This window comes from Camelus ferus, chromosome 9, assembly GCF_009834535.1.
Source record: "Camelus ferus isolate YT-003-E chromosome 9, BCGSAC_Cfer_1.0, whole genome shotgun sequence".
Lineage (NCBI taxonomy): Eukaryota > Metazoa > Chordata > Mammalia > Artiodactyla > Camelidae > Camelus > Camelus ferus.
This window is the reverse complement of record NC_045704.1, coordinates 35,243,578-35,260,829: the sequence shown is the minus strand read 5'-3', so window position 1 is coordinate 35,260,829 and position 17,252 is coordinate 35,243,578. Positions and strand designations below refer to the sequence as shown.

The following is a 17,252-nucleotide window of genomic DNA, read 5'->3' as shown; positions in this document are numbered from 1 at the left end:
AGGGAAATGTAGCCTAGCTGTGTGCCCTGGAGGATGAGGAAACAGGGTGTGTGAGCAACTTGTAGTCTCTGTTGTAGGGCCAACTGAGAATAATCACTCCGTTGCATTGGCTTCCCCCCCTCTGATAACATCTAACATGTTTGGGGCCCTCACTGTGGGCCCGGCACGGTGCTGTACACTTGCTATACATTATTTTGACTCACCCTCAAAATAATTCTATGAAAAACATACTGTTGTTCTTCCCATTTTACAGTTGAAAGATTGAGGCACAGAGAGGTGAAGCAACTTCCCAGAGGTCACAGAACAGAGCTGGGCTCTTAGCCACATCTGTTATCCTACTCAGAATATGGCAGGACCTAAGCCTTGGCCAGGTGCAGTGTAAGCCAAAGGAGTAGAGAGGCCATGGTCAGATACCGCGGGGAAGGCAGCAAAGTGCCCAGCGTGAACCCTACCCTCGAGAGTGTCCCAGTGTCATGGGAGAGATAACACAGGGACATAAATACCCATGCTACTAGGCAGGATGTGATTAATGCTCCGAGGGTGAGAGGCAACGGAATTGTAGAAACAGAGCAGAGAGCTGCAAGAAATCAGGGAGAGAGGGGGCATTCGAATTGCACCTTAAAGACAAGTTTGAGTTTGGGAAGATGGGGTTAGGAGAGAGCCTATTTGGCAATGGGGGCTGCCCAAGCAAAGGCTAGGAAGTTGGAAGGTAATGTTGCAGCACGTGGGCCTGGAGCAATATTTGCACACTGTGCTTTGGGCACGTAGCCCTGGGAGGTCTGGGGCTGCAATGGAGGCAGGGAGGGCTGAGGAGGGTCCCCTGACCAGAGTGATTACACTTTTAGCAGGTCTGTATATTGGGATTCTGCATAAGATTCCTTCGACAGAAAGGTTCCCAAAAGTTGTTTATAGTATCTAGGTTCTAGTTCTAGGTTCTAGTAGTACCTGTCTACTAGAACCTACTAGATGAGGTTACTACATCTACTAGATGAGGTTATAGCGGGACATGGATGTGGGAAGGCACAGACAGGCTTGATTGGGAAAAACTTTGAGCCAGGCCGTGTGTGGCAATAAAGAGAGAGACCCAGGGGTGTCCTACAGAGCAGTATAGCAAGGTCACTCTAGAGCAGAGTGCAGGCTGGGCTGGGGGAGCCTGGGCGCTTCAGATGGGGAGTCCGGTTGGGTGGCTACTGCACAGCCTAGATGCGGGTCGTGGAGGTGAAGCTAGAGGGATTGCTAACATGTACGTGGCACTTGTTGGATGCCTGCACTGTCAATCTTCACAACAACCATGTGAAGCAGATACCGTTATTAGCCCCACTTAGACATGGGAACATTGAGGCAAAGCAAGTTAAGTGACTTGCTCAAGGTCACCCAGATCATAAATGACCAGATTATGAATTGGGATAAATGGAAATGGAGGAATGAGGACCAATGTGGAAGCCAGATGGAATGGAGATAAAATTGGCAGGGCGTAGCTCCTGACCGGGTGTGGGGTTTGTGGGAGAGAGAAGGAGGAGTTAGAACCAGCCCAGGGGTCATGGACAGAGAATGGGAACCAAAGCGAAGAGCAGTGTGGGGGGCTGGAGGATGGAGCGGGAGTCAGTGATCCTAGGGTTACACCCATACGTGGTACAGCATGAGTGGTCTAGGCGTTTCTTTGATTCTGCGGTTTTTCCCTTGTTTCCCCATTAATTGTCCACCCATGCTGGGAAACAGGCTATTCTGCAGGGGCAGCAGCATGGGGACATGGTTAGGGGCATGGACTCTGGGGCCAGCCTCGTGGGTTTGAATCTCAAATCTGCAACTTTCTAGCTTCTGGGCAAGGGATTTAACCTCTCTATGCCTTAGTTTCCCATCTGTGAGAAGGAGATGGTGAATCTGTCAGTATCCTTAGAACATGTTTGCAGATATCATTGATGGGGTTGGGGTGGCGTGAGCTGTGGCTTCAGAGAAATGCAGCCCCTACCCAAACCACTTCCCCGCAGATAGGGGCCCCAGGGTGGTTGAATAAACTTCCCAGTCTCTCAGTATCCCACCCCGAACCCCCTGGCCGATGTCTCCCACTGACTGCACACAACAGGAACCCTGGGTGCTGCAGTTTGTGAAGGTCAGCCTTCTGGGAGCAGGGTGGAGCAGGGTGGAGGGATGACCCAGAGGGATAAAGGAGAAAGACCAGCACCAGGATGGGAGGGCAGTAAGAGCATCAGGCACAAAGCCCTCAGGACAGTGTTGTGCAGCTGCAGCTACTGTTACCATCATGATTCATTTAGTCATTCAGCAGCACCTCTGTGTCCAGGGAGGTCTTGCTTCCTGGTGCAGACCAACTCTTAAGAGCAGGACTCTTCTGAAATCCATGGATTTAGAGGAGCCTACAAACACCCTGAAATTGCACATACAAGATTTTCTGTGCATTTTTCTGGGGTATGGAGCTTTCATCAGGTTCTCAAAGAAACCCAAATCCCAGCAGAGGGTGAGAATTAAGCCTGGTTTTCCGGCTGCCCTGGGCCTCTCACTCTCAGCTCCTCTCCAGCTGGAGTGGTGATGCCCTGATACCAGCCCCCAGCCTCCACCATCAACTCCCTGGGTCTGCGCGAAGCAGATGGCAGCCAACTGATTATTCTCACCCTGCCTCTTGCCCACAGCACAGGGGACAAGCACGCTTTGGGGAACTGGGCCTTCATGGACCAGGTGGCTGCCCTCACCTGGGTCCAGGAGAACATCGAGTTCTTTGGTGGGGACCCACACTGCGTGACCATCTTTGGCGAATCAGCAGGAGCCATAAGTGTTTCCAGCCTTGTGAGTTTTTCTCTTTAGGACTTGAAGGAACCTCGGTGGGGGAGGTGACAAAAATGAGGATAATGAGTCACTCACATCTAATTGGTACTTTCATGTTGAACAAACACTTATAAACACATTGTCTCCCTGGAGCCTCACAAATACATCCTGAGTTAAGGGCTCAGTCTCATTTCAAGGAGAAGAAGTGAAGGAGTTAGCATTCTCCCCTCCAGAATGCTTGATTTCCAACTTCATGAGGAACCTGGGCTTGGAGAGCTTGGAAAACTTGCCCAAACCTTCACAACTAGTCCTTGGAACCCCCAAACCAGGACTTTTTTTTCTCTATGGTTAGAGCTCTTAAGGGGACCTCCCAGGAAATTTTCTTTAAAGAAGAGCTGGGTGTTGTGTGTGATGGGTGGGGAGCCCACCAGATAACTTCTGGGTCTCTGTGTTCTCTCTCCAGATTCTGTCCCCCATGGCCAAAGGGTTATTCCACAAAGCCATCATGGAGAGTGGGGTGGCCATCATGCCTTACCTGAAGGCCCCTAATGACGAAAGGAATGAGGATGTAGGTATACTGTCAACACTTCTCCAGCTTCCTCTCCTTGGTCAGGAGAGAATGTGGTCAGGTGTCCATAGACCAGGTGCTTGGCTGTCCTTACTGACTATGACCAAAGAATCTGATGCTGGCCTAAGGTGAACCTTGTTGCCCCATGGAAGGCCTGATTCCATAGGAAATGGGTCCAGGTACACAGTGCACTACTGCTGGTGTGCATGAGTGTGTGTGGATAAGCATACGTGTGATAGTTCTTTGCCGGTGATATATAACTCAGTCCTCTGCATTATATGGCCCATCTCCTGTGCTTACTCTATGCTACCTAGAATACTGTGTTAAGAAAGATTCTGGGGTTGTTTCCAGCTCAGTGTGAAGTAATGCTGTGACTGATGAATGCTGTCTGGCATGAGGTTGTGAGGGGGAGGTGAATGCCCTAGATATTTGTCGTGTATTATCTCGTCTTAGTGCTCTACCAGATATGAGGGCCGGGAGACCAAAGCCCCTATGTCTTTCACGTCCCACCATAGTGTCTGGCAACCATAAATGTCTGCTGAATGAACGAGTTAAAACGAGTGAGCTGATTCATTCAATGAATATTAATTAAGCACTGGACTGTGGAGCCATCTTCTGGGTATTGTTTGCTTTAGCGGTGCATTTTCTTTGACACCTTGTAGAAAATAACAATATATAACCAAGAGCAGAAACTTAGAGTTATAATATGATAAAAAATACCCTCCATACACAGGGAATATTGATTTTGGTAATGTGATATATTAAGCTACTTTTAGTGTGTGCATATACTGATTCATTCACCGTACACATATTGAGTGCCCATTGTTTTCCCAGCTCTATGTTAAGACTCGTGGGTTGGTTTATAAGTGGAGAAGGCATATACTAAATTGAGAAGACTGTAATCTTTTTATGAAGAGGATTTTTAACCTGGAATCCATGGGGAGTTTGGAAGGTGGTCCTAGAACTCCTGCAAATGTATGGAGACTCCATATTTGTGCATTTTCCAGGGAGAGGGTCTGTAGCTTCCATTGAATTCTCAGAGCATCCACGACTCTCAGAAGAGTCAGGACTACTACTCTCAGAGGACAAGTTCTACACACGTGGAAAGTCCAATGACAGGTCAAGAAGGTGTTTAGCAAAGAGCTAGGTAAAGGAGGTGAGGATCCTTGGAGTTACAGGAGATTAGATAAGAAAGAGGCTCATGGGAGCCGCAAAGGTCTAAAAAGAACATCCTGGAGGAGATGGGACTTGGACCTTAATGAATGAGTGGAATTGGTCTAGAGACAGAGAAAGGATGTTCAGTGCATGTTCATGTGTTCCAGGCTAGGGGTCAGGGAGGGGCTTGAGCAGAGCTGACAAGCTGGGACTGATTCAGCTCTGGTGATTTGCTGAAGATGACAAGGAGGGTCAGGCAAGAGAGTAAGGATGATGCAGTGCCAGCCTGTCCTCAATGCACACAGTCCACTCTGGGCACATGGGGTTGGGGAGGGGCAGCAGGCTGGCCTTCACGTATAAGGCACCAGCCTGTGGCTGGATTGAGGACACTTTCCAACTTTCATTTTCCTGAAGGCCTTCAATCCTATGTGCTGACCTGTTCCTTCTCTGGAAATAGTTGCAGATGGTTGCAAATATCTGTGGCTGCAATGCTTCAGACTCTGTGGCCCTGCTGCAGTGCCTGAGGGCAAAATCCTCCAAGGAATTGCTGAGCATCAACCAGGTGAAGAGGGAGGGGAGAGTCTGGGGACAAGGTTGCCTTTTGAATGGAGTGGTAGACGTAGACTGCCACTCTCGTATTTATTTTGATTTGGGTCTTGGGAAGTTGGGGTTTGGGGATTCATAGTAACAGCTGTGAAAAAGCGATGTAGAACCCTTATCAGTAATTTAAGGAAACTGACAGGCCAGGGTGCTGCTTAGCCTGGAGAAGATCCAAAAAAGAACAAAGATCCTACATCTTTGAAGGCATCTCACTGGGAAAAGGGACCACATTTGCTCCACAGGCCACCAGAAGCTAAAGTCAAGATCAAGAGCTGGGAGTTGGGAAGCCATTTTGGCTTGGGATAACCAAGAACTTTCTAAAAACTCGGTTGTCTGAAAAAGAACCAACTCCTTTAGAAGGCTATGAGATACCCACCTCTGTAGGTTCGCAAGCAGGGTCTAGATGACGGCTGACAAATTCCAATCGTCAGATGATTTGTTGGATGGGACGATATTGTATGTCCAATTTGCCCTGGAGAAAATGAGGTCCTTACCTGTCAGATTCCAACATTTGTTAAATAGTTATTTGGCATGGATTGAGAATCTACTGTGAGTTGTGCTGGACTCCAGGAAATGGATAAGTCCTTGACCCAGTGTAGTGTGAAAGCTCTTTTGTGTGCTCTCTTCTACCTCCACTCCTAAAACAGAGACCTAAAAAAATTATGGATAGAGCCAGATGTTGCTTCCTAAAACCCAAGAAATATCCACCCAAATCCAAGACACAGTGTTGAGGAAGACATCTCGGGAAGATGCTCACAGCAACCCATACTACCCTGGCCATCCCCTCCCCTCACCCCTCTGCCCATTGCATTTGGCCGGTGGTTCCACACACGCATCAGACTCACCTGAAGGGCTTTTTGCTGGGCTGAACCCTACCACTCCACCCCAGAGTTTTGTATTCAGTAGGCCTGGGGTGGGGCTTGAGGATTTGCATTTCTAACAAGTCCCCAGGCCACGCTGACACTGCTGGTCCAGGTGCCAGGCTCTGAGAACCATCATCTTGGGGGAGTATATATCTTAGGTAGTTACTATGATCATCCCCAAGTAGCAGATGAGGAAATTAAGGCCCCAAAAAGTTGAGCCCCTTTGTCCTAGTGAATGGCAGAGCTGGCCAGGCAGCATGGATGAGCTGGGATGGGCCAAGAGTGGCTAATTTTTTTCTTAGTGCCTTTTGCTATAGTGAGTTGGCTCAGCTTGGCTAGGGTTTGGGGACGGCTAGATTTTGCGAAGGGAAACAGCTACCGATTTTTCTCTTCCTTGTTTCAGAGAGCCAAGTCTTTCACTCGAGTAGTTGATGGCTTTTTCTTCCCTCGTGAGCCTGTAGACCTGTTGACTCAAAAATCCTTCAAGCCGGTTCCTTCTATCATCGGAGTCAATAACCACGAATGTGGCTTCCTGCTGCCCATGGTAAGAGTTCCGGCTGGGCCTCCGCCGGCTCCCTCCACAGGGAGGCAGCTGCTTGCTTCACAGCCTGGCCTGACCATTCCTGACACCGAGCATTCTGAGGCTGGAGCCCCTCTCCCAGTACTCAGTGCTCACCTTTACTCTATCTCACGGAGAAGAGCTGCTCTTGAGGGCAGCCCTAGCAAGTGTCTACCCTGCTCCTCAGGTAGGTTTAAAGACACAACTCTATGAAAAAGTAGGAGAGGATCGGACCCATTTGAGCTTTGTTCAAAACGTTACAAATGATTGTTTTCAAAAAGCACTGGTACTGCCTCAAAGATGAAATCCACACAAGTTTAGAAAACTTCAGTCCTTTGCACTTTGATGTCCAGCGTTGGTTCTGGCATTTGATTTCCAAGACTGCTTATGAAAGCAGTGAAAGTTACAAAGTTATTGAATCATTTCTTTCACTCAACAAGTATGAACTGAGTGTTTACTACATGCCCTGCACTCATTAAAAAAAGAGCATCCAACAGTGAGCAAGTCGCATGGTTCCTGCTTTCTGCAAGCTTACATTCCTGAGGGGAGAGACAGATGAAATGCAAGGTTGAAAGGATGGTTTCAGAGGGTATAAGTGCTGCGCAGGACACAGACTGGGAAGAGGAGGCTTCCTGCGTGGGGGCCAAAGGTGGTCAGGAAAGGCTTCTCTGAGGGGGGATCATTTGAGCTGAGAGGCCTGAATACTGAGTAGAAGCCATCATTTCTTGACCCTGTGGTCTGAGAAGACCCTCCCCATTCAAAATAAGCGTCTCATCTGTCCTCAGAAGAGCGGAGTGTTCAAGTTCAGGATGTATCAAAGCCCATCTCTGCAGACCGACCTCCACTTTTCAAGCTGAGGCAAGTCAGGTAATGAAATACAGAGGTCTGTCTGGTTACAAAGCAGCTGTTGGTGTTCTAGAATCCGAACCCCGAGTTCACTAGGCTGTTAAAGGCATGTTCTGCCAATTATTAATTTGACATACAGAGCAGTGTTTCCGGGAAAGGGGGGAGGTGGGAATTTTTTTCCTCATGTTTTGAAGGAGGTTAACTGAGTCACCGACTATGGCTTAAGTTAGGTCTTTTAGTGCTCTTTTGATCTGTACTAGAAAAAAGAAGGCAGGTGCTACTGATGACAGCCATACTACCAAAACCACTGTGATCGAGTGCTTTCCATCTGCCAAGTGGACTCTATCTGTACAACAGCTTGCAAACTGGCATTATTATATCCCCATTTTGCAGCTAAAGAAACCGAGGCTCAGAGAGGCTAATGTGACTTTCCTAAGTCTCCCAGCTAGTGAGGAGACAGCAGTGTATAAATTTTATGCATTTAGGCTCTCCCTTTTAAGTGCCGGGTTCACTGTTCACCTGCTGTGTGGCCTTCAGGGAGCCGCCTAATCTCTGAACCTGTTTTCCCCCATCTTTGAAATAGGGCTAATGTTACTACCTGTCTCACAGGTACACGTCAAATAGCCTGGTATATAGTAAGTGCTCAGTAAATGTTAGATCATAGAATTATTCAAGTGGCAGAACAGGATTTGGTGGCCAGGTCTGCATAACCCAAAAACCTGCCTGGGTGCTGTTATTCTGAGTGACTTGCAGTTACATCCATTGCTGGCTGTTTGAAACTGTAAGACATCTCCAAAAACAAATTCTAGCTCCTGAACATACAGAGGGGGTTCACAGTAGTTGAAATGTACTTGTGGATTATTTGAATGACCCTGGGGGTTCCCTCAGATTCCAGAAGGCAGAATGTTTAACTATCTACCCTAGTGATTCATTACCCCCAAGATTTTCAGCAGAAAATATATCAGAGAAATTCATTGGCCAAATGAAGAGTATTTCTACCGCCTCATGTCTTTAAGCTGTAATATTGGCCAGGGAAGGGTCATTTAAAAAATAATTGCCATCGCTCTTACTATGTACCAAGCAGCACTTGGGTTTTTAAGCATCCGCTTTGCAACTTCACTGGCTGCCTGCCAGCTGCTGGCTTCTCAGAGACCCTGCTGACAAAGTCTTTGGAAAGAGAGCAACAAACCACGAGTTTCAAGATTTTCTGGCTTCTCTTTTAACTTGTTGTTGAAGCCAAATTGTGGCCTGTAGTAGTTCCCTCGGGCCGCCATAACAAAATACCACAGACTGGGTGGCTTCAACCACAGAAATTTATTTTCTCAATGTTCTGGAGACTAGAAGTCCAAGATCAAGGTGTCAACAGGTTTGGTTTCCCCTGAGGCCCCTTCCTTGGCTTGCAGATGGCTGCCTTCTTGCTGTGTCCTCCCATGGTCTTTCCTCCATGTGCACCCCGCTGGAGTCTCTTTGCACGTCCAAGTTTCCTCTTCTTGGAAGAACACCAGTTGGACTGGATCCGGCCCACCCTAGTGTCCTCAGTTTAGCTTAATCATCTCTTTAAAGACCCTCTCTCCATATACAGTCACATTCTGAGGTCCTGGGGTTTCAACATAGGAATTTGATGGGGCGTGCAGTCCTCCCATAACATGGCCTTTCCACAGGGCAGCCACTCAGGTCCCACCTGACTGCAGATACGACAGGGAATGGCTTCCTTTTATCAAATGGGAGAAGGAGAAACTTTGTTGCTCAGATAACCCACTGAGGCAGCTCCTCACTCGTGGACCCCTGGGGGCTGAAAGGGTCTCTGCTCTTGCCAGCCTGCGCTCTGGAAGGCAGGTGCCTGGGCCATCAGGGAGACCAGTTTCCCTTTTGATGACATGATGTGCTCACGGAGGACGCCCCGCTTCTTTCCACAGAAGGAGTTTCCTGAGATCCTCGAGGGCTCCAACAAGTCCCTCGCCCTGCATTTGATACACTCCATCCTGGTGAGTGAGCCTGGCTCTCCAAGATCCATTCATTTCACAAACCTCCCTGGGTCACACTCAGGGGTAGGGCTGGGTGTATAGATGTTCATCGTTCATTCATTCAGTAGATCTTTACTAAGCCGAGTTCTGCAACCCCTTATCCGCAATCACAAAATCTAAACAGCTCTGAAAACTCAAATGCTTTTTGTAGCACATGGCAACCAAGATTGACCTAGATTGATACATAGCCATTGGTCTTTATTGTTCCTACATGTTCATTCACTTTTTCCCACTATTAGTATGTTTCTCTATGGACATATTAATGTGGGGTCTGGGGTGCTGCCCATCCCCCCACCCCCTGAGCATGTCACATAATAATGCAGCATCTGTACTGAATTATCTGTCTTGGAACTGAAAAGTTCTAATTCTGAAAACCACCTGGGACTAGGGACCCGTATTCACTACATACCAACCAGGCACTGTACTAGGTTCCAGCAATACCAAGGACCACTGCTCCGTCATTTATTCATTCAGTCCCTGCACTAGGGAGGACCTAATGGCTGAGTCTGAGCAGTGCTCCCTGGCATGGTACATGCTGTCTCCAAATCCCAAAAAAACCTCTGAAGGGCTGTCCCTCTGTCTCAGTGTTAGGGGTCTGAGGTGCAATAACTCATCCCAGTGTTTCTCAGAGCACCAGACCCCCAAGAACAAGTGATTAAGAGAATGGGATTTGGATGCAAATAGACTTATGAAGGAACCATGGTTCCACTACTTTGGACAAAGCACTTAACTTCTTTAAACCTCAGTTCCCTCGTCTGTCAAGTGGAGCTAATTGTGATACTTTCATCGTAGGTTTGCCGCGTGGATTAAATGAGACAGTGCATATGAAGCACTCAGAATGACGCCTGCAAAGGCAACTATTTGGCTGTTGTTGTTGTTGTGTTGGCTATTGCTGTTTACCTGGATCTCTTGCTACCATGATGTTTTACAGCACATCCCTATCCAGTATTTATACCTCGTGGGTAATGAATACTTCTACAACAAGCACTCCCTGGTTGATATACGAAATAGCTTCCTGGATTTGCTTGGAGATGTGTTCTTTGTGATTCCTGGGCTGGTCACAGCAAAGTGTCACAGAGGTGAGTCTCCTCACACCCCTCTCCTGCAAGGTGGGTGGCTGCAAGAATCCCTGTTGCCTGCTGACTGGCCTCGCGTTCTGCCCTTCCGCTCCCTCGCTGAGAGGGAGTTCCCAAGGCTGGCTGGGATATAGCCCTGCATGCTGGCGCCTGCCTTTCAGAGTTCAGGAATGTTGATCAGTCTTTGTTGTTTCTATTCTGTCTGCTTCTTCAGGGCCATGTAGAAAAACCCCACCTCCCCATAATATTCTGGGGCCTGGCCCCCACATTCCTCTCTCTTTGCAAGTGTCTTCCCAAATGTCTTAGCTATAAGGAGTTGTGGGGCAATCAGAAAGAGATTACTTGTGAGGACACACAACTGCCCTTCCTTCCTTCCTTCCTTCTTTCCTTCCTTCCTTCCTTCCTTCTTTCCTTCCTTCCTTCCTTCCTTGCTTCCTTCCTGCTTTCTCTGTCTCTTTTCTCCTTTTCCTCCCTCCCTACCTTTCTTTTCCTTCCTTCCTTTCCTTCTTTCCTTCCTTCCTTCTCCTTCCTTCTTTTTTCTCTCTCTCTCTCTCCTTCTTTCCCCTTCTTCCCTTTCTTCTATCCTCCTTTTATTTCCTTTTCACAGATATTTTTATCAAGGGCCTGCTATGTGCTTGGCACTATTCTAGGCCCCAGAGACATAGCAGTGAACAAAACAAAGGCCCTGCAACCAGAACCTCACATTCTAATCAGAAAGACTGATAACAAATAAGCAAGTAATACAGAGTACATATTTGTTAGATGGGTGATAAGTGCTGTACAGTAAAATAAAGCAGGATAGGGGACAGTAGTGACAGGGTGCTGTGGGAGGATACTATATTATAAGACCTGTTGAGGTGACAGGTAAGAATCGGCTCATAAATTTGGCAACATGGAGGTTACTGGTAATCTTGAAAGGAACTATTTTGATGGAACAGTGGAGGTAAAAGTCTGATTAAAATGGATTCAAGAGAAAATGAGCAAACTGATCTCTATGCTCGATACAACCCCAATCTCAATGAAAATCTCAGCGGTGGTTTTGGAGAAATGAACAAGCTGATTCCAAAAATTTATATGGAAAAATTAATTAATTCATTCATTCATTAAAATGTATATGGAAATGTAGGGATAGCCAAAACAATCTTGAAAAAGAATAACAAAGTGGAGGACTTACAAGTCACCTGATTTCAATAGCTCAAAGAAGAAATATACCTGTGACAAATGAAGATACTGAATCAATAAGAAAAACCTACCAACAGAGGAAATCCCAGGGCCAATTGTCTTCACTGGTGAATTCTAAAAAACATTTAAAGAAGGATTAAAATCAGTCCTTCTCAACCCCTTCAAAAGAGTGAAAGAGGAGGGAATACTTCCTAACTCATCCTGTGAGACTAGTATTACCCTGCTAGTAGAGCCAGACAAAGACATCACAAGAAAAGAAGACTACAGATCAACATCCCATATGCATATAAATGCAAAAAATCCTCAGCAAAACCCTCCCCACTGAATCTAGCGGCATATTAAAAGGATTATATTCCATGACCAATCGGGATTTATCCTAGGAATATAAGCAAGGCTCAGCATGAAAATCAATCAATATAATCTACCATAGTAATAGAATTTGGGAAAACACAATTAATAGATGCAGAAAAAGCATTTGACAAAATTCAACACACATTCATGATGAAAACACTCAATAAACTAGGAATACATACGAACTTGCTCAAACTGATCAAGGACTTATGTGAAAAACCCACAGCTGATATCTTAATGGTGAAGACTGAAATCTTTCCCACTCAGATCAGGAACAAGATAAAGATATTTCTTCCTACCATTTCTATTCAAGTTCTAGTAGGGGGCAATTAGATCAAATTAAAAGGAAACCAAATTAGAAAGAAAGAAGCAAAACTGTCTCTAGTCACAGATGACATGATCTTATGTATAGAAAAGTTTAAAGAACCCACAAAAAGCTATGAGAATAAATAAATTCAACAAAGTTTCAGGATACAAGATCAGTATATAAAAATGAATTATGTTTCTACACACTAGCAAAGGAAAATCAAAAAAATGAAGTTAAGAAAACTTCATTTAGAATAACATCAAAAAGAATAAAATACTTAGAAATTAATATAACCAAGGAGGTACAAGATATGTACACTGAAAACTATAAATTATTCCTGAAAGAAATGAAAGAATAAATGGTAAATGGCAATATTCCCCAAATTTAATGCAATTCCTATCAAAATGCCAACTTCCTTTTTTTCAGAAACAGACAAGCTAAAATTCTTGTGGAATTTCAGGGGGCCCCAAAATAGCCAAAATAATCTTGAAAAAGAACAAAGTTGGAAGACTCATATTTCTTGACTTTAAAACTCACCCACTATAAGGCAATGGTAATCAAGGTGATGTGTTACTGGCATAAGAATGGACAAATAGAACAATGTCCAGAAATAAACCTATATATCTATGGTCAGTTGATTTGCACAAGGCTGCCAAGACCATTCAATGGGGAAAAAGATAGTCTTTTTATCAAATTGTGATGGGACAACTGGATAACATGCAGAAGAATGTAATTGAACCCTACCCTCACACCATATACAAAAATTAACTCAAAATGGATCAAAGACCTAAATGTAAGAGCTAAAACTGTAAACCTCTTAGAAGAAAATATGGTAAATTTCCATGACCTCAGATTTGGCAATGCTCTTAAATATAACAGCAGAATCATAACCAAAAAAAAAAAAAAAATTTGACTTCATCAAAATTAAAAATTATCATGCATTAAAGGACAAAATAAGAAAGTGAAAAGACAACCCATACACAGAATGGGAGAAAATATTTGCTACTGAGGGCAATAATCCAGTAGAGAGAAATTGATGATGCAGAGAAAGAGAGGGGAAATTACAGAGCAAAGACCTTCACTAGAATAGTGGTGAGGAAACGTAGGATGCACAGAGCATCTTGGGAGCAGGAAATAACTGCTGTTTTCTCCAGTTAGTAGAACCAGGGTCAATGAAAAGAAGTCATATGGAGGTAACTTGGATCAGCATAAAGGGTTTTTTGTTTCTGTTTTTGTTTTTGTTTTTGTTTCTGAGAAGTAGAACTAATGTCCTCTGAGGCTGCCCTGAAAGGTAGTGACTTCCGTCTTTAGGAGCATGAGGGCCACTGTAGCATGAAACCCTAGCCTCAAATGAGGAAGAGGGAAGTTAGCTGGGTTCAGGTCACCTCTTATCTCTGGGCTGTCCCACCCATGAGTCTGTGAATCCAGGACAAATGGGTAGGGATGCAGGACCAGCCCACACTACCCCCTGCATGCATGCCTGCCACAGACCCTTCCTACCTTTCTGCAGATGCTGGTGCACCTGTCTACTTCTATGAGTTTCAGCACCGGCCCCAGTGCTTAAAGGACAAGAAACCGGCTTTTGTCAAAGCTGATCACACTGATGAAATCCGCTTTGTCTTTGGAGGTGCCTTCCTGAAGGGCGACATTGTCATGTTTGGTAAGGAACTGGCCTCAGGGGCTCCTGCTCTTGTAGGAACACAAGCTTGGGATGAGCTGGGGAGAAGATGAGACTGCCTACTGTTAGCACAAAGCCTCACCCACACCAACACTATGCAAGAGCCTGGGAGGACTGGCAGGTTGGACTTTATGGTTTACAGACACAACCTTTCCCCGGAGAGTGTCCACACTTGTATTTTTAGAAACCAAGATGAAAAAGAGGGGCCAACATTTGCTTGATGAGTGTTTCTCTGGACTAAAGCCTACAAGGGTGGGCACTTGCGGGCACTCATGCAATCTGATCTTTTCGAAAAAATAAAACCACTTACTGCCTTCTCTCTGACCACCGGTCTCACTGTCCCTGCCCTTCCCAGAGCTCCCATGAGGCTACCACTCAGGGCTTTCAAAGGCAAGAAACGTATTTTTCATAATTGCAGCTGAAAGTGGTCTCAGTCCAGGTGATCTGATGTAAATGCTTATGAACTGTTTCTAGTGAGGTTAGCTCATTTATTCCTGAATTTATGACCTGCACAGTGCCTAAAATAATAAGCCAATCAAATGAGGTTATCAAAATTTAAAAAAAGAGGAACTACACACAGGAGATACGACTAACATATCTAGTTTAAAAAATTGCACAATGCAGGCTCTTAACCAGTTCATGCTGGCCTCTTGATGATAAGGACAGAACCTCTCCTGTATTGTGTGTTTGTGCAGTGTGGTTTATTCATTGTTTCATTTATTTTTTTCATATCTTTTAATGCCAATAATAACAGAACTACCTCCTAGGTTGTCATAAGGATTAATGAAACAATTCTCATCAATCACAGTGAATGCTTAATAAATATTACTGTTATTATTATTCAGTAACTATCACTGAGCCTGTACCATGTGGGCACATGGACTCTCATAAATGGACAAAATGAACAGCATATGTATGTATCAAAGGGTTAAATTCCTTAATATCTAAAGCGCTCCTAAAATCAATGAGAAAAGCACAACCCAGTCAAAAGTGGGGTGACAGATATAAATAGACAGTCTACGGGGAAGGAAACACAAGTGGCTTTTAAACATAAAAATTCACTCAACCTCACTCATAGCAAAGAAGATTAAAAACTAACCTTGACCGCAGAAATCATTTTTCATAGACCAAAGTTGGAAAGAACATTTTACATAATGTACTTGAGCAGGTGGGGGGAAATAGACAACCTCATATAGCAATGGAAACGCTATCAAAATTTAAAAAGCACGTAGGCATTAGTCCAGCAATTCGACTTCTAGGATTTTTTTTGTGCAATTGTGTTTCCACATGTGCAAAAATATATGCACAGGCTAAAACATTGCTTTCACAGGCAAAAGACTGAAAATAAAGGTAAAGATCCATCAATAGAGTACTGGATACATGAATTATATATTTACATCTAATTACGTATACATATATATTTATATATTATACATATGTAGAACAACAAATAGCAATAAATTGGAGTTTTATGGGCGGCAATGTGAAACTAAGTCCTGGGTATAATTCTTGTGAAAGAGAAAGATGTAGAATACATGTCCATTATACTATCAAGTGTGTGAAAAGTTGTCTGCTTAAACCCTTGTATATGTCTAAACTCCTTCGGAAGTGCGCTCGAGAACGTGGTAACCATGGTTGCCTTTGAGGCTGATAACTTGGTGACTAGAGGCAGGAGATGGGGAGAAACTGACTTTCATCTGATACTTCTGCATTTTAAATTTTATGCTTTGAGCAAGTATTTCCTTTTCAAATAAAGAAATGCAATAATTGATTGAGTGAGAGAAATGCAACAATTAATTGGTTGAGCAAGTGAGAGAGAAAGATTGAGAGAGGTTTCTCTGTCCCCAAGGAACTTACAGTCCCATGAAAAGGGCTGGAAGAGCATTGGGTGGACAGGGAAGGTATGTGTTCAGCCTCTACCATTTGGAACCATGATTCCTTGGGCAAGTCAGTGTTGCTCTGAGCCTCAGTATCTGCAAATACAAGATGAGTACGTGAGTAGCTAGGCTGTTAAGGATGCAATGGGAGGAAAAGTGTGAAAGTGATTCATAAAATGTGAGGACCCTTTGGCTTCTACCAAATCATGGGGAGTGTGGGATTTTGTGATTATCTCCTTCAGAAGGAGCCACAGAGGAGGAGCAATGGCTGAGCAGGAAGATGATGAGATACTGGGCTAACTTTGCTCGGACTGGGTAAGTGAACCTTGTGGCTTCCCCTGTAGTTTGAGTGTTTGAAGCGTTTGAGGACTAAAGTCTCACCCATTCCTGCTCTCATTTCCAGGGACCCTAATGGGGAAGGCCTGCCTCTGTGGCCAGTCTACAGTCAGACCGAGGAATACTTGCAGCTGGACTTGAACATGAGCGTGGGACGGAGACTGAAAGAGCTGGAGCTGCAGTTTTGGACAGACATCCCCCTGATGATGTCCATGGCCGGAGCACTCCTCGGTCCTCTTTCTTCCTTAACCTTCCTTTCTCTGCTTCTGCCTTTCTTTTTCTCTTTTGCTCCTTGAGAAGTTATCTTTGCGTGATTTTGGTTTTCCTTCTCCTTCTGAGATTTCTGCCACAATCATTAGTTTCATCTTTAGCTACTTATGAAATCAGCTGCTTTAGCTGATGTTTTAGGGATTGAGGATGATCCTCGGAGAATTATTTTCAACATCAAAATGCAATTTGCCTTGGAAGGCTACCAGATTTCTTCAGTAAATCTGCAGGAGAACTGGCCCATTAGTTGTCACCATAATGACCTTGTTACTTATATGAAATAAAATCATAATGTAAAATCTGTACAGGGAACAGAATTTAATTCTGGGCTGAAAACTCCCCTCACAACCCCAGCATCCAAGAAGAAGTAGACTTTCTACCAGAGAAGGTGTCTGTGTTTGTTACCTAAAACACGAGTCCTCCAAGCCCTATCCTGGGGGATTTCAGCCTCAGTCTAAGCATGGACATCCTGAACATCACTGCCTTGAACTGGGTCTCTTCTCTGGCTCAGGAGATATGTGGGGGAGGGGACATGCCAAAGACCCTCCTTCTAAGTGATGGAAAACAGACGTCCTCCAAGGTCAGAAACCCAGAAGTCAACCACCAGGCAGCAAAGTCAGGTCAAGGACACCAAGAAGAAAAGATGTTTTCCTGATGTGGTAGAGACTAATCCATCATTCAGTAAATCTACATTGGGTACCCAATGTATACAAAGAATATCCCCACTGAGGATACAATGGTGAACAAAGACATACTCTGCACCAAATGGTGAGTAAACAGACAGT

General features: G+C 44.9%; 1 protein-coding gene across 10 annotated transcripts in view; it reads left to right on the top strand.

The window, feature by feature from the left end:
* Positions 1-16,770, top strand: part of CES5A (carboxylesterase 5A) — a 224,707-nt gene extending 207,937 nt beyond the window's left edge. For 8 of the 10 annotated variants that reach the window (XM_032486351.1, XM_032486354.1, XM_032486353.1 and 5 more), the window contains 9 exons: positions 2,646-2,799; positions 3,242-3,346; positions 4,959-5,063; positions 6,368-6,508; positions 9,286-9,354; positions 10,325-10,472; positions 13,820-13,969; positions 16,107-16,179; positions 16,268-16,770. In XM_032486351.1, the coding sequence (XP_032342242.1) occupies positions 2,646-2,799; positions 3,242-3,346; positions 4,959-5,063; positions 6,368-6,508; positions 9,286-9,354; positions 10,325-10,472; positions 13,820-13,969; positions 16,107-16,179; positions 16,268-16,496 (1,174 nt within the window). In that variant the 3' untranslated portion in view covers positions 16,497-16,770. Of the gene's footprint in view, positions 1-2,645; positions 2,800-3,241; positions 3,347-4,958; positions 5,064-6,367; positions 6,509-9,285; positions 9,355-10,324; positions 10,473-13,819; positions 13,970-16,106; positions 16,184-16,267 lie in introns of those variants that run through there. The other 2 variants (XM_032486348.1, XM_014555142.2) reach the window with 2 other exon arrangements.
* Positions 16,771-17,252: the final 482 nt, after the last annotated feature.